Raw genomic sequence first — 20,497 nt, forward strand, 5'->3', positions numbered from 1 at the left:
CATGCCACTGTGCTCCAGCCCAGGCAACAGTGCAAGACTCCATGTCAAAAAAAAAATTAGCAGGACCTGGTGTCCTTTTTAGACCCAGGAGTCAAAGCCCTGTAACTTAATGTCACAAGGACATTAAAAGCACATACAGAGAGATACACAGATGTAATAACCTTAACTTTAGAAAAAATTTAATCTCAGTTTTTTTCCTAAGCAACCCAAAACTTAATAATAATGTGATAACTTGATCATATAAAAGTTTTTGGGTTTTTTTTAAATAAATCCTCTTACTGTGACTTACACAGACCATTCATGCTATGCTTAGACTTTCTGGTTTGTCCTGAACATCCCTCCTTCTTCAACAACCAGTCATTTTACTCTACAACTAAATTTACCATACAAGAGTCTTTCTCATATGAAATTATGTCCCTTTAAGCTTTCTTACCACAAAAAACCTCTTTGTTTTTATAACTTTCTTTACATCTCTTTTATTTCCTGGTTCCTTTTACCTTGTTTTATACATGACCTTTAAATAAGCCTTAAATTAGATAAAATGGTTCACTTTTTTTAAAAGGACACACCTTTTTTTTAGAAAGAATGTTTTCCTACAAATATATTTTTATTGGAAAGTACCCAAATAATGAAATATCTATTATTTAATTTAACTTTAGATTCTAAATTATGACAAGTTTGTCTACAAGTATTTATCCTATTGCATTTACATAATTATTTTAATCATTTACTTAGATTATTTCTAAAAATTGTGATTGTCATTATTTAAAGTTATGGAACCACCATTGCAAAATTATAACTGAGACAGTGAAAATGATTTGACCTAACTGATTCCATCTTGCTTCTAACCTCCAAGCTCTCCTTGTTCATAGGCTGAACTAACTTTGAGAGGCACTTAGTTTAGTTAATTAGAGCCCCTTTTTATATTTTCAGCAGTGAAACATTGTGTACACAACACATAGATAGACGTCTTAGGCATGCTAATAGAAGTGCATCTTATAGATTCATAACAACTTTTTTTTCCTATCTTAGACTTTCAGATTCTTTTTCTTCTTTTCTTTTTTTTTTTTTTTTTTTTTTTTTTTTTTTTTTTTTGCGATAAGAGTCTTGTTCTGTCACCTGAGCTGGAGTGCAGTGGCACAATCTTGGCTCACTGCGACTTCTGCCTCTCAGGTTCAAGCGATCCTCCTGCCTCAGCCTCCCAAGTAGCTGGGATTGCAGGCGCCCACAACCACACCCAGCTAATTTTTTGTATTTTTAGTAGAGACAGGATTTCACCATGTTGGCCAGGCTGGTCTCAAACCCCTGATCTCAGGTGATCAACCCACCTCGGCCTCCCAAAGTGCTGGGATTACAGGTGTGAGCCACCATGCCCAGTCAGACTTTCAGATTCTTGATAACCTGTTTTACAACCACAGGCAGTTGTCAGCTAAATAGCCTTAAAGTTGCATATTAAAGGAAACAACTCGCCGGACATGGTGGCTCAGGCCTGTAATCCCAGCACTTTGGGAGGCTGAGGTAGGCGGATCATGAGGTCAGGAGTTCAATAGCCACCTGGCCAAGATAGTGAAACCCCGTCTCTACTAAAAATACAAAAAAATTAGCTGGGCGTGGTGGCAGGCGCCTGCAATCCCAGCTATTCAGGAGGCTGAGGCAGAGAATTGCTTGAACCCAAGAGGCGGAAGTTGCAGTGAGCCAAGATCACGCCACTGCACTCCAGCCTGAGTGACAGAGTGAGACTCCATCTCAAAAAAAAAAAAAAAAAAGGAAACAACTCAGGTGAAAAATCAAATAACAAAATTTCCATCATAAGGTACAGAGAGAAGTCGGATGGTGCTAGAGGGAGATTAAAGATGGATGCTGGCTGGGCGTGGTGGCTCATGCCTATAATCCCAGCACTTTGGGAGGCAGAGGCAGGCGGATCATCTGAGGTCGGGAGTTTGAGACCAGCGTGACCAACGTGGAGAAACCCCATCTCTACTAAAAATGCAAAATTAGCCAGGTGTGGTGGCACATACCTGTAATCTCAGCTACTAGGGAAGCTGAGCAGGAGAATCTCTTGAACCCAGGAGGCAGAGGTTGCAGTGAGTCGAGATCATACCATTGCATTCCAGCCTGGGCAACAAGAGTGAAACTCTGTCTCAAAAAAAAAAAACAAAAACAAAAAGATGGATGCCAAGTCAAACAGAATTACAGAAATCTATCACAGGATTGTATAAGGATACCAATTTTATTTAGATAGGGACCACCTATCTTTTAACTAGATCTCTGAGCTCTGGGCAAAGCCCACACTGAATCCTGGGTCTCCAAAAAGGGAGAATTATTATGAGCTTAGACCACGTGATGCTTTTACAGTGCACTTTAAAAAAAGTTTTTTTTAAACAAAGACATTTCTAAGTATCTAAACCACACTCTTCTGCATTTGATCATAGCCAAAGGCCCAGAAGCGATAAAACCACACTCTTCCTTAAAAACTCAAGAGTAAGAGTAACCTCAGTTACAATAACTATTTTAGTAAAAAAAAAAAAAAAAAAAAAAGGATAACACAATATAAAAGCAAGCAGTTTAACAGCTGAGACCATTTATCTTTTTACATTCTTGGGGTTCCATAAGGAAAAACAGATTTCTCCCCCAAAAGGAGTCTAGTGCCTTCTTCATTTTCTTTAAGAAACCCCAGGCTACTATAAACTATTTTAGGTCCCTCATGCAGCAGAGGGTGCAGGAGAAAGGAGAGACAGCAGAAGTAAATGAAGAAAACAGAATTCAGTCAACTGAGAGAAAAAAACTTTTGCTCAAAAAAAAAAGACAAGGTCCTAGGAGAAAAACAAAAACAAAAACATGAAAGTTAAATACACACACACACACACACACACACACACACACCCCTTGGATGTTAGCTTTTAATTAAGCTGACTTTTAACCATTGAGCTCCTTTAAAAAAATCTTTTTAAATCTCATTACCGTATTTCAGCTGGAAAAAAATGCTGCTGTTTCAGAAGTACAGCCATTGCTCTTTCAGTTTTGCCCGGCTAGCAAAAGGTGGCCTTGTTTATGTAAATCAAGCCCCTTAGCAGTCAAAATAAAAAATCTTTCATCTTTCTTTTCTCCTTTTACTGGCCTTTTTTCTCCCCCCACCAGACAACTTTTTTTTTTTTTTTTTTTTCCATGACAGAGTCTTGCTCTGTCACCCAGGCTGAAGTGTAGTGTTGCAATCTCGGCTCACTGCAACCTCTGCCTCCTGGGTTCAAGCAATTCTCCTGCCTCAGCCTCCTGAATAGCTGGAATTACAGGTGCGCGCCACTGCGCCCAGCTAATTTTTGTATTTTTAGTAGAGACGGGGTTTCACCATGTTGGTCAGGCTAGTCTGGAACTCCTGACTTCATGATCTGCCCACCTCGGCCTCCCAAAGTGCTGGGATTACAGGTGTGAGCCACTGTGCCTGGCCCTTTTCGTGTGTGTGTGTTGGTGGGGAGGGACGGGAAATTTAGCCACTCCAGAGGCCTTGTTTCCCATAATTTGGAACTTCTTTAGGATTCTATCAAGTCAGGTAGAGCTGATCAAACCCAATGGGAAAAAGACTGAAACAACAACAAAACAGAAACAAACAGCAACAACAACAACAAACAGTGAAGCAAAACAAACAATCGCGCAGCTTCTATGATCACTGAGCGCTCTAATGGGAAGGAGAAATTAAGAGCAGCTGATTGTTAACTTTAGCCAAAACAAACCCCCAGTTCAGCTACTTACCTAGGGATGGGTCTCAGGCTCAAGACAACTCTCTACCATCCTAGAAGCAGGAAAAAAACCTCCTTTTCCCTATTGGATGCAAGCTCAAATTCCATAAAGGAGTTACCTGCCTTCCATTGTCGTGGAAGCAGGAAAACTTGCCTTCCTTGTTGGAAACAAGTAAAACTCCAAAAAAAAGGGAGTTGTACAGCAAAATAAACTTTAGATCTCGACCAAATTTGGGGAGATCAGGGATTCTCTAGAGGGGGTGCTCCCACACCTCAGCAAATTGTCCTATTGGTTTGAGCCATAAAGTTAGCTCACACCGGTACCAAGCACCCTTAGGAGATTTGTCTAAGGTCAGGGGCACCTCCACTCAGAATGCCTCTGTGGTTATCAAAATGTCAACTCCAAAAATTTGAGACAGGTCTCAGTTAATTTAGCAAGTTTATTTTGCCAAGGTTGAGGATGCACGCTCATGACACAGCCTCAGGAGGTCCTGTTGACATGTGCCCAAGAGAGTCAGAGCACAGCTTGGTTTTATACATTTTAGGGGGACAAGAGACATCAATTAACATATGTAAGATGAACATTGGTTCAGTCTGGAAAGGCAGGACAACTCAAAGCAAAAGCAGGATGACTCAAAGCAGGGAGGGGGGCTTCTAGGTCATAGGTAGAAAAGAGACAAATGGTTGCATTCTTTTGAGTTTCCGATTAGTCTCTCCAGAGGAGGCAATCAGATATGCATTTATCTCAGTGAGCAGAGGGGCACTTTGAATAGAATGGGGGGCAGGTAGCCGGGCGCAGTGGCACACGCTTGTAATCCCAGCACTTCGGGAGGCCGAGGCGGGTGGATCACGAGGTCAGGAGATCGAGAGAGACCATACTGGCTAACATGGTGAAACCCCATTTCTACTAAAAATACGAAAAATTAGCCGGGCGTGGTGGCGGGCGCCTGTATTCCCAGCTACTCGGGAGGCTGGGGCAGGAGAATGGCATGAACCCAGGAGACAGAGCTTGCAGTGAGCCAAGATCGCGCCAGTCTACTCCAGCCTGGGTGACAGAGTGAGACTCCATCTCAAAAAAAAAAAAAAAAAAAAAAAGAATAGGGGGCAGGTTTGCCCTAAGCAGTTCTCAGCTTGACATTTCCCTTAATTTAGTGATTTTGGGGCCCAAGATATTTTCCTTTCACAAGGTCTTCTGGGAGGGGTGAGATGTGGAAAGCGGGCCAGAGGGGTTCCAAAGTCACACCCACCTCCCCCAGTGCAGCCAGAACTGCTGCTTCCCCCCAGAATTTAGAATCACGGCCAGTGCCTCCCTCGGCTTGTTTCTCTACCCCAGCTCATTCCACAACACACACTGACATCTGGATGGCACTTGCTATGTGCCAGATGCCTGGCTAAGGTCTTTGCATGTATTTATTCATTGAATCTTCCCAACGATCCTATAGGGGAGGTGCTGTTATCATTACAAAGAAGTTAAAGTTGCTAAAGTGTTACTTGCTAGATCTGGCATTATAGAGAAATATGGAGTTAGGGCCAGGACAATATAGAGAGGAGTGGGAGTCAACACCAAAGAGGGGAAGAACATAGGGCCCCGCTGTCAGCATTCTGATTCCATGGCCGGGGTTCTCATTTGGTTCTGATCAGTCACCCAATTCTTTTCCTCTGAAAGGAGGAAGCAACCTATTGCTCAGGGAAATAGATTTTCCAAAAGCTCAACAGTGTTTTGTTTGGTTGGGTTTTTTTTTTTTTTTTTTTTTTTTTTTATGGGGGCTCACTCTATCTATCACCCAGGCTGGAATGCAGTGGCGTGATCATTATTTGTTGTATTTTTTAACTAAAAAAAATTCAAGTTTCCCATCAGGTCACCATGAACAGGATACTTTGGCCCACATCTTTTGTTATAATAGGCATTTTTTAAAATACTTGTTGTTTTTCTGATTATCAAAGTCATACACATTCATTCTCAAAATCTGGAAAAGTACAGGAATGCAAAGTGAACAAAATTAAAATTACTTGTTACTAAAAGGATAAATTTGATGGTATGTGAATTATATCTCAAGAAAACAAAATAATAAAAAAGGGAAAACAAAAAAAATTGTCATGTCACCAATGAAACCTAATGAAACCTAAACTTCCATCTTGTCTTATTTCTATGCTTACCTATATCTTTTTTTACTTAAAAGAAACTCATGAGTATTCTTTTTTTTTTTGAGATGGAGTCTTGCTCTGTCACCCAGGCTGGAGTGCAGTGGTACAATCTCGGCTCACTGCAACCTGCGCCTCCCGGGTTCAAGCAATCCTCCTGCCTCAGCCTCCTGAGTAGCTGGGATTACAGACATGCACAACCATGTCTGGATAATTTTTGTATTTTTAGTAGAAACGAGGTTTCACCATGTTGGTCAGGCTGGTCTCGAACTGCCAACCTCAGGTGATCCACCCACCTCGGCCTCCCAAAGTGCTGGGATTACAGTTGTGAGCCACCACATTCGGCCGAGTATTTCTTACACTATTAAATCTTTTCAAAAAACACAATGGCTGCATAATCATTTACTGTGTAACAGTCTGTTGTAGAGACAGACACGTGGTCTTATCTTCTAGAAAAAATTTGTCACAAGGGACTTTAATATAGGGAGTCTGATGGAGAGGATGGTGTCCTCAATATCATTTTACAGCAAATTCAATAACACATTTCATCTGGCTGCTTTTGACCTTTAATAAAAGCCAGGGACTCAACATTAAAATGCCACTCCAAAGGCAGTTCCCGGAGGGCACTGCCATCCAGTTATGAAGCTTTCTGGTGGCCAGCTCCATCCCAGGATAGGATTTAGGCTGCCAAGTGGGTGGATGCACTGTGTGTCTGTAAAGCATCTCCCATCAGCGGGACCACATCTCTTTTAAGAGCAGACAGAGCTGGCCTGGGCCCAGGAGCTAGGCTTGGGCATTAGGTATTCAGTCAACAGGCGTTCCTGGCACCCACCATGTGCAGCACACACAGGGGCCTGGGGCCCATCCCAGCCTGCCAGGTGCTCCTCAGGCCGGGGGCGGAGCTCACTGAGCCAGGCTGGGGGCTGGGGTGAGCTTTAGGGGTCTACTGAAGGCTATATGTACATGTACATGGGCCTTACCCCAGAAAAGAGGTCCAAAACTTTGCTCCAACTCTCAAAGTCAATCATGACCCTGAAAGGAGAAGAACCCCTAAACTGGGGGACATCTTCTGCGTGTTGGCTTTTTTTCTTTTACTTATTTGTTTACTTTTGAGACAGAGTCTTGTTCTGTCACCCAGGCTGGAATGCGGCGGTGCAATCTCGGCTCACTGCAACCTCCGCTTCCCGGTTCAAGCAATTCTCCTGCCTCGGCCTCCCAAGTAGCTGGGATTACAGTCCCCTGCCACCATGCCTGGCTATTTTTTTTTCTATCTTTTGTTATGCCGGGTTATTTTTTGTATTTATTTATTATTATTATTATTTTTAGTAGAGACAGGGTTTCACCATGTTGGCCAGGCTGGTCTTGAACTCCTGACCTCAAGTGATCTACCCGTCTCAGCCTCCCAAAGTGCTGGGATTACAGGCGTGAGCCACTGCGCCCGGCCATGTTGGTTTCTTAAGTGTCCGTGCACTCAGGCCTAGAGCACTGCAGGCCAGCAGAGTGTCCAGCCACTGGCCCTGGTTTCAGGCTCAGCCTCAGCTTCCTCTTTGGGAAAAACAAAAGAACTGCGATTAGATGCTCTCCAAGTTTCTAAGATTGTCTTGAGACTGGCCTGCTTCCGCCACTTACAGGGTGTGTAATCCTTGCCAAATTGCTCAGCTTCTGTGAGTCTCAGAGTTCTATCTGCTTTGTCTAGTTTTGGGAACCAGTTTGGGTCTAGTTTTGGGAACCGGAGAGAGCCGTGTGAATTCTCGGGATAGTAGCCCTCTCAGGGGGCGCACGTGTGCTTCTGAAGAGCAAGGTGTTAAGTGACCAGTGACACTAGGGTGTGTAACAGGGGTGAGCAGACAGCAGGGCTCTGCAGGGACTTCTACAAGCAGAGCCAGGCCTGAGTGGGGCTGCCCTGAAGCCACCCAGATGGGGACAGCAGGGTTGCCTGTCCTCTGCTCTGGCAGGTACTATGTGGGCGACACCATGGACGTTCTGTTTGAGAAGTGGTTCTACTGCAAGGACCTTGGCACGCAGTTGGCCCCCATCATCCAGGAGTGAGCCCCCAGCCCAGCCCCTGCCTCTTGCTTTCCTGGGGCTCTGCATCAGCACCTGATGCCCTGGGAGAAAGTCTCCCCTCCCAGGGTGGAGATCCTGGCCCAGAGAGCCCACTGCCAGGCCGGGGGGAGTGGGGAGCAGCAGCCCCGCTGGGAGGGAAAGGATGGCAGACACACAGCTGTGTGAGAGCCCCATGAGTGTGTGTGCGCACCTGCACCTGACCGTGAGTGTGGTGTATGTGTGTGTCGCTGGCCACTCCGATGGGAGTGCTCGCCACTCCTGCTCCTCCCTGTTCGTCCTTGCAGGTTCTTCAGCTCTCAGCAGTACAGAACAGGAAAGCCCATCCCTGGTGAGGCCGCTGGGAACTGCCCTTCTCCTTCCCTCCCTCCCCTTCCAAAATAGGATGGGTTTTGGTCCAGGGGACCGGGGAGTCTCTTTTGGAATACTCTGCCCAGTCCTCAAGGTACTAAGAAGATGGCAGCCAATGGTACCTCCCACATGGCTGCTTGATCATTGAGCTGGATCCAGAGCCTGTTCTGGCAATTGAGACCTGGGGCCCCTGGGAACTGGGCCCACTGGGGCTGGGTGGGCTGGGTCCTGAGGACACCGACTATAGTCATGCTGTGGGTGCAGACCAGCTGCTCAAGGAGCCACCATTCCCTCTGAGCACACGATCCATCATGGAGCCCATGTCCCTGGATGCCTGGCTGGACAGCCACCACAGGGAGCTGCAGGCAGGCACACCACTCAGCCTGTTTGGGGACACCTATGAGACCCAGGTAATGTAGTCCTGGGGCATCCGGGGCATCCTCCCAGCAGCCCTGGAAAATGGGAACCAGTCTCTCTCTCACTGCCTCTCTCTCTCTTTCACACACACACACACACATTTCAGAGGTTGTAGACATGAGCATAGGCCTTTGTGCTCCCTCCCTGACGCAGAAGGCGATGGCTCTGCTCTGAGTGAAGTCTGTGGAGGCTACATGGTCCCAAGCAATTTTATGATCTGAATTCACTTTCAGAGTTGGCGGTTCCCCCACTCACTGGCAGCTTCCTGAGGGTCTGCAGTTTTCCCCTCACTAGGAATTCCTGAACCTTCAGCCAGTCACAGCCTTGGAAGCCAAAAGGGAGAGAGTTGTTTGGGAGTGAGGGTTGGGTGGAGAGAGGGATTCAAACAAGGCTGACTTTCTTTCATTCCACATTTATTAAATGCCTGTTATGTTTCAGGCTTTAGTGGGAGAGTAGGATAGAGTTGCTACCTTAAAGAATGTATAGTTTGTTAAAGAGATGGACAAGTTAATCAACGATTGCCACAATCATGTGATAAAGTATCAGATAGAAAAGCTATAGGCAGCTATAGAAGGATAAAGGAGGAACCCACTCTGAAAGGGAAGTCAAGGAAGGCTTCCTGGAGGAGGTGACATGCACATTGCATTTTAAAGCTGGTGTAGGAGTTTGTAAAAGAAAGAAAGGGAGGTGGAGAGAGCATTCTAGGTGAGGGAGAAGCATGAGCATGAGCTGTTTCAGGCTTGAAACAGCCTGGCACTGGGAGCAGCCGAAGTTGGCCAGAGGCGGGGCTTGGGGGTGGGGGTACAAGTGCGACTGGTGGACTGTGGAGCAGCAGGCAGGGCCCAGGTCCTGGTAGGTCTGCTGGGCTAGGCAAGGTGGGAGGACTTGTCCTAAAGACAACAGCCCTCCACCAAAGTACTGAAGCAGGGGAGTGACAGGCCAGAGTGGTGTTTCTGTACCATGTGTGGGGACGAGGCTGGGAGGGCAAGAGTGGTGCAGGGAGACCTGTGTTCACTTGTGCTTTACGGCTTGCCACTGGCACATCCCATGGGCTTTGAATGAGTCAATCTGTGCAGGGATGCTCATGGCCACAGGCTTCCCGTAGAGGCCTGGCCTGCTGCTCTTGGGTACCAGGGACGTCCTGAGCTTACACAGGGCTGCGAGAACATGCGCACATGTCACAGCAGTACCACTCAGCCCTGCACCCCACTTCTGCAATACTCTGCTCTTACCTGCTTCAGTTTACATTAATGAATATGCACCCTCTCCAGGGCATCAGCAGCACGGCCCTGCACAGTAGCTGTGTGCTTCCAGGCTGGTGCATGTCAGAGAGCCCTCAGCCTCACCCTCCTTGTCCCCTCCTCCTCCTGAGGCCAGACTCATAACCTCTCTCAGAGAAAGGGAGGTGGCACCCTCTGGGAAGCTGATGTAAATGCGTCCCTCATGTGCCCTGGTGAGCATGCCTTCGCATGAGCACACATCAGAGGGACCACGGGTGCACTGCACGTGAAAGGCAGGCATGTGTGATCCCAAATACCTGTTGCAGCGGCGGGCACAGGGAGGCCTGCAGCCCAGGCAGCCCTCCTCTCCAAGTCCTGGTATCTGCTCAGCACATGGTGATGGGGCTGTTTCATGGGCCCCAACCCTGCTCCAAGCAGGCCTGGTGTCTGGGGGCCAGGTTCAAGACCATCTCCCATGTGGGGCAAGAAGCACCAGAAGTTTCTGTTTCACCTCCCACCAGGTGATCGCCTATGGGCAAGGCAGCAGCGAAGGCATGAGACAGAATGTGGACGTGTGGCTGTGGCAGCTGGCAAGTGGGGCCCAGGGACAGGGTTGCAGAACCCCCTGCCAGAGGGCAGCAGCCCGCTCCTGGGCCCTGGGCTCCCACACGGGGCCCACTCTTGGGGCCTTGGGGCCCAGGCAGACTCAGACATTCACCCAGGTGATGAGGCCCAACAGTCTCCATTTGATTCTCCTGCTCCTCTTCTCCAGGAGGGCTCCTCGGTGGTGACAATGGGGGGACGGCGCCTGAGCCTGGCCCCTGATGACAGCCTCCTGGTGCTAGCTGGGACCTCGTGAGTACGCAGGGAGGGCTTTCCCTGGGATCCTCAGGGTCCAACTCTGTGTGACCCCTGCTCATCTGTGTGTCCACAGGTATGCCTGGGAGCGAACACAAGGCTCTGTGGCCCTGTCTGTGACCCAGGACCCTGCCTGCAAGAAGCCCCTGAGGTGACCCTCTTGCCATGGCCTGAAGCAGCCACAGGTGTGCCAAGCACCCTCGAGTGCCATCCCTGCCAAACAACTCTCCCAGCCCCCACTACCTCTCTGTGTACTGCCGCTGTGTCCCCCACAGACCTGCACATTGTTGTCACCCACCCTCCTGCCCTTCTCAGCCCAGATGCCACGCCCCTGGGCGGGCAGCAGCTCCCCATCTTCTCTGGCAGCCTCAGCCCACTGCCTTGCCAGTCTTGCCAGGTGGTCTACCCCCGGCCCCGCTCCTGCCCATTCCTCTGTCCCTGCAGACTCAGTGCAGCACTTCCACACCAATAAGGCCCTCAATAAAGACTTCCTGAGGAACGCACACCTGGGGGTCTGCCGCAGGCAGTCATCACTGGCCTTCCCATGTGCCCCCCAGGACCATGTGGTGTGTCTGGGGCATCAGGGCACCAGGTGACCATGGACGTGTTGGAGGGTCTGTTATTGGGCATCCCTGTTTGTGGATGGGCATTCTTCACTGTGTGTGTGACTTGATCCACGCATGCTCCATGCCTGGTCCTGGGAGCACAGCTAATGTCATCTCTCCACTTCCTTCTCTGTTCTCATTTATTCTTTTTACTTTTTTTTTTTTTTTTGAAACAGGATCTCACTGTCACCCAGGCTGGAGTGCAGTGGTGTGATCAGAGCTCATTGGAGCCTTGACCCTCCTGGCTCAAGTGATTCTCCCACCTCAGCCTTCTGAGTAGCTGGGACTACAGGCATGCACCACCACACCCTGTTAATTTTTTTTTCTTTTTTGTAGAGATGGGGGTTTCACCATGTTGCCCAGTCTGTCTTTTTACATAACTTTAAAACACTAGCATCTGTTGAGTTTTTTTCCAATAACAGAAGTCATCTGTGCTAACTATAGAAAACCCAGAAATACACAAAACCCCCCACCCAGAGCTAACCACTGTTAATACCTAAAGACTATGATCAGCCTGGAGAGGGGCATGAAGTTGTACCAGGAGCTCAGCAGTGTTGGTGGGGGTGTCTGGCCTTGTGTCCCCTTCCCTCCCCTGTCATGCACAGGTGCCCTGTTCAAAGACTCCAGAGGGCCCCCTGAGCCTGCTATGGGTGTCTAGGGATGCTGGAGGCCTGAGAGGCACCAGTGGGAAGAAACAAGAATGTGGAACCTGCAGCGGGCACAGCTCAGTTTCCTGGGACTTCCGTGAGAAGTCAATGAGGGCATGCACATGACAGTGACAGATCTGGACAGAACAGGTCCCTGCGTGGACTCAAAGCTTCCTCTAGAAAAGAACACTTGAGCCCTGTCTCCCTCAACCCCAGCCCAGTGGCTCACTGCCTTCCTACACTCCACTGGGAGCAGAGAAAGACCTGCCTTTGCTGAAAAGGCTACTGGCCCTGAGAGACATCAGGACCTTCACCCTCCTCGTCACCCCTAAGGGCTTTCCTCTCCTGCAAGCAAAGAAAAAACACCATCAGGCTCCTTCAAACACAAATGGTCCAGGACAGGCACAGGCAGAGGCTCCACGCAGCTCGTTCCTGGCCTGTAGCAATGCACTGCTCCGTGCAGGACCTGAGAAGAGGACATAGAATGTTCCAGGGAGGACCCAGGTCAGAATACAGATGGCCGTGAAGAGAAGAGTTTACTCTCATATGCAGGGCAAGCTTAATCCAGAGAGAAAGTCATGAAAATTAGATCTGTTTTTGTGAACACTCGCTCTGTCCCAAGGAATCCCCTAGAAGTTTTTTTTTTTTTTTTTTTTTTTTTTTTGAGACGGAGTCTCACTGTGTTGCCCAGGCTGGAGTGCAGTGGCGTGATCTCGGCTCACTGCAAGCTCCACCTCCCAGGTTCACGCCATTCTCTTGCCTCAGCCTCCCGAGTAGCTGGGACTACAGGCACCCACCACCACGCCCGGCTACTTTTTTTGTATTTTTAGTAGAGACGGGGTTTCACCGTGTTAGCCAGGATGGTCTCGATCTCCTGACCTCGTGATCTGCCCGCCTCGGCCTCCCAAAGTGCTGGGATTACAGGCTTAAGCCACCGTGCCTGGCCTATAAGTTTTTACATAAATTATCTCATTTTATCCTCACAACTCTCCAAGAAGGTGGTAGTGCCTGATTTTACAGATCAGGCTCAGAGAGGTTTGGAAATAGGGCAGCTCTGTTTCCAACCCAGGCCTGTCTGCATATGAAGCTTAGGCTGGGCCTCACCACCTTGCTTCTCCCAGGGATGTTTGCCCTCTGCCTTGACCAAATGGGAGCCCAGGGCAGCCAAGAGAGGCCAGGGGCCACTGTGCCTGGGACACAGAGGCCAGGCCACACATGGCAGACTGCTGACCCCAGCCAGTTGGCAGTGATGGGGTCAGGCCCTGGAGCCTGGAACCAGCACCTCCCTTGGCCCTGCTGTCCCGGGTTATCAGGAGCCTGAAGCCCTCATCTCCACCCACAGGACCAGCCCATGGGCTCATGAGAATACCTCACCATGGGACAGCTGGACTTGTACCTTGTCTGGAGCTAGCCCCAGCCTCCCACTCCCTATTCCGCAGTGAATGCTAATGGGGGCAGGGAGTGGAGTGGACAAGGAGCCATGGGGAGACACAGACAGGGAAAAATCAGGATTGTTCTATTTGCGGGAGAAGCCCCCAGCTCCCCGTGCCATGGCAGTAGAAATTTGGCAGGGGTGTCCCCGTCCATGGGGCCTACTTCACCATGTACCCGGACTTGGGACCATCACAGATTTCGGAACCATCAGGAACCTGGGAGCAACTGAAAGCTGAACTACAGTGGGCTTTCAGACACACAGCAGGCTGGCGGAGCACAAATAGGACTGGTTCCCTCCAGGCCACCAGCAGGGCGGTAGAGGTCTTCACTGACTCCCTGCCTACCTCTCAGGACAATGTCCTTTTGGCTCCACAGTCCCTGAAGCCAGAGCTGGTGGGGGCAGGGAGGCAGCCACCAGCCTCTATATGTAGTGGAGGAGGGGGTGTCCAGGGAGGGCTGCATAATCCTGAGAGCCCCCACCTCACCCGGCTGGACTATCCTCCCACTTCAGGGTTTCTCTGGGCTTCCATCTTGACCCTGCTGAGCCCTGCTTCCTCCTCTACCAGCAGCACAACCCCCAGGCTGGGCTCAGAGACCTCATGTGGTGGGATCACTCAGTACCCCAAGACGGAGGGAAGGAGGGAGGGCTGCAGGGTTCCCCTTGGCCTGCAAACAGGAACACAGGGTGTTTCTCAGTGGCTGCGAGAATGCTGATGAAAACCCCAGGATGTTGTGTCACCGTGGTGGCCAGCTGATAGTGCCGATCATCCCACTTTGCCCTGAGCACTCCTGCAGGGGTAGAAGACTCCAGAACCTTCTCTCAGGCCCATGGCCCAAGCAGCCCATGGAACTTCATAACCTGAGCTCTCCATCTCCCTCTCTCTCCTCCTCTGTTCTCCCTCCCTCCTTCTCTCCCTCACCCTCCTCTGCTCCCTCTGCCTTTACCACTGTGGGGGGGTCCTCGGGAGGGCCCTGCCACCCCACCTCTTCCTCGCTGGTGTCTGCCTTCCTGGCACCAATCCTGGCCCTGGAGTTTGTCCTGGGCCTGGTGGGGAACAGTTTGGCCCTCTTCATCTTCTGCATCCACACGCGGCCCTGGACCTCCAACACGGTGTTCCTGGTCAGCCTGGTGGCCGCTGACTTCCTCCTGATCAGCAACCTGCCCCTCCGCGTGGACTACTACCTCCTCCATGAGACCTGGCGCTTTGGGGCTGCTGCCTGCAAAGTCAACCTCTTCATGCTGTCCACCAACCGCACGGCCAGTGTTGTCTTCCTCACAGCCATCGCACTCAACCGCTACCTGAAGGTGGTGCAGCCCCACCACGTGCTGAGCCGTGCTTCCGTGGGGGCAGCTGCCCGGGTGGCCGGGGGACTCTGGGTGGGCATCCTGCTCCTCAACGGGCACCTGCTCCTGAGCACCTTCTCCGGCCCCTCCTGCCTCAGCTACAGGGTGGGCACGAAGCCCTCGGCGTCGCTCCGCTGGCACCAGGCACTGTACCTGCTGGAGTTCTTCCTGCCACTGGCGCTCATCCTCTTTGCTATTGTGAGCATTGGGCTCACCATCCGGAACCGTGGTCTGGGCGGGCAGGCAGGCCCACAGAGGGCCATGCGCGTGCTGGCCATGGTGGTGGCCGTCTACACCATCTGCTTCTTGCCCAGCATCATCTTTGGCATGGCTTCCATGGTGGCTTTCTGGCTGTCCGCCTGCCGCTCCCTGGACCTCTGCACACAGCTCTTCCATGGCTCCCTGGCCTTCACCTACCTCAACAGTGTCCTGGACCCCGTGCTCTACTGCTTCTCTAGCCCCAACTTCCTCCACCAGAGCCGGGCCTTGCTGGGCCTCACGCGGGGCCGGCAGGGCCCAGTGAGCGACGAGAGCTCCTACCAACCCTCCAGGCAGTGGCGCTACCGGGAGGCCTCTAGGAAGGCGGAGGCCATAGGGAAGCTGAAAGTGCAGGGCGAGGTCTCTCTGGAAAAGGAAGGCTCCTCCCAGGGCTGAGGGCCAGCTGCAGGGCTGCAGCGCTGTGGGGGTAAGGGCTGCCACGCTCTGGCCTGGAGGGACAAGGCCAGCACACGGTGCCTCAACCAACTGGACAAGGGATGGCGGCAGACCAGGGGCCAGGCCAAAGCACTGGCAGGACTCAGGTGGGTGGCAGGGAGAGAAACCCACCTAGGCCTCTCAGTGTGTCCAGGATGGCATTCCCAGAATGCAGGGGAGAGCAGGATGCCGGGTGGAGGAGACAGGCAAGGCGCTGTTGGCACACCAGCTCAGACAGGGGCCTGCGCAGCTGCAGGGGACAGAGGCCAATCACTGTCACAGCAGAGTCACCTTAGAAATTGGACAGCTGCATGTTCTGTGCTCTCCAGTTTGTCCTTCCAATATTAATAAACTTCCCTTTTAAATATATTTATTTGCAAGACCAAATATCTGTCTTTAATTCTAACCTGGGACTGTCAGTAGGTGTCAAAGTGAGCGCCCCAAGGTGAAGGGAAACTTGGGAGAGAGTGGGGAAGCCATCCCACAGCCCCATCCCAGGGAGCACTGTCCTTCCCAGAACTTCTGGGAAGCCCTGGCATGTCCTGAAAGGCAGAACTGCCTTCCTGGGTGAGGCCTCAGGCAGGCCACCAGGGCTCCAGGCCCTCGGGTACAGAGTTTGATGCTGGGGACCTAACATCCCTCCCCAGTTCCCTCAATCCACTTAGCCCAGCCCTCTCATATCATGGACAGGATGCACCCCAGCTACTAAAGTCGTCAGGAATAGAAGTGAAAGCCCAGAAGTGTCACACACAGACCAGGAGGGTGGCATCAAGGGTCCATGTGGATGCTGGGGAGGGAGCGAGAGAAAAAGTATCAGGCAGAGGGAGGTGGGCCCGGGAAGGATGAGCAGGTGAGTACCAGACCCCGCCTCCACCGTGTATCTCCAGCCCACTTCCCTGTTCTGAAAATCTACCTGCTGCACTCAGAAACCTACCAAGGTACTGGGGTGCCACCTGGGCCCCCTCCAGGGTTGCTCTTCTGTCTCTTGGCTCCCCATGCGCCCCTCTTGCACCCTCAACTCCTACTGCTCCCTTTTACTCCCTGGAGCCACGCCTAGGGGGTCCCTGCTTCTCCACGCCCTCTGTCACCACAGGGAAGGGAGTCCAACCCTGGGCGGGGCCACCTCAGCCTGAGTCAGGTCTTTTAGGAAAGGCCTGCACACTCCTGGAGGATGGGGACTGAGCAGCTCCTTCGGGTGGATCCCCACCTGGGGCGCCAACACTTACCGCCAGCTCAACACCAGGCACCTTTCCTCTGGTACCATCTCTGTCCCTGAATGCGCCCACCTGGGCTCAGGGCAGCTCCACAGGCCATTTCCTCAATCTCCTCTTCCCTGGACCCTTCTCCTACCAACTCCTCCCTCAAGTCCTCCCACCTCTCCCAGCACCTGCCCTCACTCCTTCATGACCTGATGGAAGGGAAATGAGCAGATACTCCCATGGTTTGCAGGCATGTCTGCAGTCCTGTCTTTTCCCATCAAGGGAGAGAGCAGAGGCTGCCCTTGAGGAGTTCCTGGGTAGATGCTGGTCACAGGGTTCAGGCCCGCACTCCTAACCTGCCCTGGATTCTCCTTGCCCCCCATCTTGACCTTGAGGACTGCTTCCTCACTGACAGGCTGGGTCACACCACCCTTCCCCGCCTTTCCATCATTTGCAAGGCCTTCTCTAAACGGGGTTGGGTGCTCCCTCGCGAAGCAGGCTTCAGGCTGCCGCCACATGGAGGTAGGACTGACTCCCTGATCCGAACTATGGCCCCAGCCCACTGTACCCTTCTCTGGACTTAGTTCTCCATCTGTGAATAGAAATAGTGATCCTGGCCCTTGCCCAGCTCCAGGGGCTGGGGATGGGAGTAACTATAAGCCCAGAGCACTTGGTGAGGAAGGCAGTTATTATGTGGAGCAGGGAAGGGAGAAGGAAGAGGAGTGGGAAGAGAAAGAAAACTGTGTTTAAGTGTAGGGTTTCCTAGAGATGGAGTAGTACCCATGGTGGTATAATGGGAGCGGGGGGCAGGCGGAGACCCCATTTCCTACATTTGGGTTCTAAATGGCATTTTGGTCCCGGGGACAGGCTGCACCATCCAGTGTGAATTTTGGGCAGCAACTTCCACCCTTTTTTCTCTTCTTTCTCCTAACATAATCTGCTGCCACCCTGAGAGAGGATCAGATGGCATGCATTACCTTCCTCCAGGGACTCCTGAGCAGGGGGCAAGCAGGCAGGGCTGGGTGACAGGCCAGCAGTCATTAACTTGCCAGTGCTTACTGGGCACCTGCCGTGGGCCAGACACTGAGCTACAAAGGCAGACAACTGTACTCTCACCTTGAGCTCCCCCCGGCTAAGCCGGGGAGAGACGGACCTGCAAATGGAACCAGCGCAATGCAACCCAGTGCAGGCCAGGGTCTTTTAGGTGGTGATGCACCCTGAGAGCAGAGGCTTGAAGAGCTGACTCTGCCTGGGCTGTCAGGTAAGTCATGCACATAAGCTGGATCTCAGAGGATGAGGAAGGAGAGAAAAGAATGGCATCCCTGGCACTGGAAGAGCATAGCCAGCGCATGCAGCTGTGAGAAGACTCAGTGTGCAGGGGTGTGGGGAGGAGATCACTGAGGCAAGAGAGGAGGAGGCCTACCACAGAGCTAGGGGACAGGCAGGAAAGGCAGGAAGGACCAGATCCAGAAGGGCCCTGGTGCCAAGCCCGGGAGACTGGGTTGATCCTGCAGACAGTACGGCAGGAGAGGGGTGTGTGCACGAGGTTGTTAAGTGGAAGATGATGATTGGTTTGCATTTTCATCAGTTACTCTGGCAAGAGCATGAGGGTAGGGGACGTTGCAGATGACCTATGTCTGTATTCCAAGCAAAGGCCTGAAGAAAGGCAGCAGCAGAGACCACAGAGGGTCCAGATGCGGAGGCTGTGTGGGGGACACGCTGAGGATGCAGGTGGTGGAGCAGGTTTGGAGGTAAAACAAGTTGTAGGGGCTTGGAAGACACCCAGGCAAACATGTACAGTAGCACACTTCGGACTGGAGATAGAAGCAAGGGTCTTCCACTCACCAGGGCTATGGGAAAGAATGTGGTCATCTGGTGGGAATGAAGAGAATCAAGAAACATCCTTTAAAAAAATCCCTGCAAGTAAGGGACACATGTAGGAAAACCCAGTGAAATGCTCAGGAAAAAAAAAAAAAAAAAATCTTTAGGAAAAAAGCAGGACTGCAGAAGAAAAGAAGTCAAGGCAATCTTCACCCAAGTAAAGAGATTGCCCATTAAAAAGGACAGAATCAAGCCATCTTTTATGAAGGTAAAAGCCAAACATAAAATACCCAGACAGTCTGCAAAGTGCCTCCTGCAAGAACAGAGCATCATGCAAGAACAGAGCATTTTCAAAAGTGTTTCCTAATTACATATTGAAGAGAGTTGATCTGAAAACCAGTGTCCATGTCTGACACTGTCTGGTCAATTAACACCCCGGACGGACAACCTGGATTAACAATGCACTGTCTGGGTCTATTTTTTAAAAGCTTTTCAAAAAGTGATAGGTTGTCATTGTATGAAATTTAATAGTATGCAAAACATGCTATCATTTATGGATTCATACATATGCATTAATTGTATAAAATCATGTATGGGATGATAAACACTAAATTAAAGAGAGTACTTACTGCTGAGATGGAGGAAAAATGGGAAGTGGCACACAGGTGATTTACTACTAGATCTGAAATTATCTTTGTAAAAAAAATCTGAAAAAACGACTATGAATGACATCTGCATGTTACTTAGCATTGCTTTGGGTAGAGAATAAAGGGATTAGTGTAACGAATGAAGAAAATTCATATGGCTACAACATCTTCAAATGCTCAAGAAAGCTCAAAGAGGATGACTTAAGAATAGCATTGGATTTAACAATTAGAAGGTCATTAAATGTGACTTTATTGACAGCAATTTCAGTGAGTGGATGGGGGTGGGGGCAGAATGGAAGCCATAAAGTGCTATAATGGGTTGAGGAATTAATGAGATTTGAAGTAATGGAGACAACTCTTCCCCTTTCAACAAATGTGCCAGTAAAAGGAGAGAAGATAATAGCTTTAGATGAAACTAAGCAGAGGACAGACGTTTTGGTGGTTTGACTGTTCTGTTATTTGGTGGATTAGATGAAGAGATTTTTAAATACAGGAGGAGAAGGGAGAAAAGAAAAATATTGGGGAGGAGGGGAATGATGATGGGGACTGGAATGTACCAGGCCTTATTCTAAGCATTTTACACATATTAATTTTTTTAGTCCTGATGAGGGAGATTCCATTATTATCCCATTTTACAGATGGAAACACTGAGGCACACAGAGGTTGAATAATTTGCCCAAGGTCAACCAGCTAGTAAGTGGCAGTCTGGCCTGAGTCAGGACACTACTGCAAGGCCCTAAGGGAGTTGAAGGATGAATCCAGCTCATGGGTGGCAGGAGGGTCTGTCCCCAGAAGATAGAAGGATGCCTCTTTGAGCTGGAGCAATGGCACTATTTCAGTAGGTCTTGGGACAGGGGGAATAAAGCTGAAGGGATTCTTAGAAGCCGCAGCTCTCAGGGGATAAGGACTTAAAAAGTGGCAAAGGATAGGAACAGTTGGTTCTGGAAATAAGAAAATCAAGCTCCCAAAGAAGAACATAGAAAAGGGTCACTAAGCAAGTGGCTCAAAGGGGCCTGGTGAGTTAAGCACCCTGATGAGTTACGCTGTGGTGTCGTGAGTAGGTGGTGTGGTTCCTCCAGCAACCTCTGCACCCAGGAGCAGAATCAGAATAAACAGAGGGTAAAACTTAGCCAGGGAGGGGCAGAAGAAACCTCCTAGGAAGTCTGATGATAAAAACCCAGTCCTGGTATGGAGCTTAAGGTCGGCCCCCTTGAGAGGTATGGCATGCAACACTCTAAGCTACAGAGGAGCTTCCAGAAAGAGGGAGGTGATATTTGAGTTCGCATTAAAAGCCTTAATTTAAAACAAAAAACAAACAAA

The 20,497-nt window shown here is 50.3% G+C and overlaps 3 protein-coding genes across 10 annotated transcripts in view; 2 read left to right on the plus strand and 1 right to left on the minus strand.

Moving 5' to 3' along the window:
* The window catches only part of HAAO (3-hydroxyanthranilate 3,4-dioxygenase), a 46,601-nt gene extending 33,820 nt beyond the window's left edge, over positions 1-12,781 (plus strand). For 2 of the 7 annotated variants that reach the window (XR_008624377.2, XR_010109301.1), the window contains exons 5-9: positions 7,832-7,921; positions 8,228-8,271; positions 8,556-8,701; positions 10,450-10,783; positions 10,863-10,926. Coding sequence is in view for 4 of the 7 variants with exons in the window: in XM_055108030.2 (XP_054964005.1) it covers positions 7,832-7,921; positions 8,228-8,271; positions 10,450-10,783; positions 10,863-10,941 (547 nt within the window). In the remaining 3 variants the exon portion in view is untranslated. Of the gene's footprint in view, positions 1-7,831; positions 7,922-8,227; positions 8,272-8,555; positions 8,702-10,449; positions 10,784-10,862 lie in introns of all 7 variants that reach the window. The other 5 variants (XM_003809128.7, XM_008961303.6, XR_010109302.1 and 2 more) reach the window with 5 other exon arrangements.
* The window catches only part of MTA3 (metastasis associated 1 family member 3), a 289,993-nt gene that overhangs the window by 16,030 nt on the left and 253,466 nt on the right, over positions 1-20,497 (minus strand). The gene's annotated exons all lie outside the window — the stretch shown is intronic.
* OXER1 (oxoeicosanoid receptor 1) lies at positions 12,814-18,980 on the plus strand. Its single transcript, XM_063594988.1, has one exon. It carries the CDS (start codon positions 14,200-14,202, stop codon positions 15,469-15,471), a length of 1,272 nt encoding a protein of 423 aa, XP_063451058.1. The 5' UTR covers positions 12,814-14,199; the 3' UTR covers positions 15,472-18,980.

Source organism: Pan paniscus, chromosome 12, assembly GCF_029289425.2.
Source record: "Pan paniscus chromosome 12, NHGRI_mPanPan1-v2.0_pri, whole genome shotgun sequence".
NCBI lineage: Eukaryota > Metazoa > Chordata > Mammalia > Primates > Hominidae > Pan > Pan paniscus.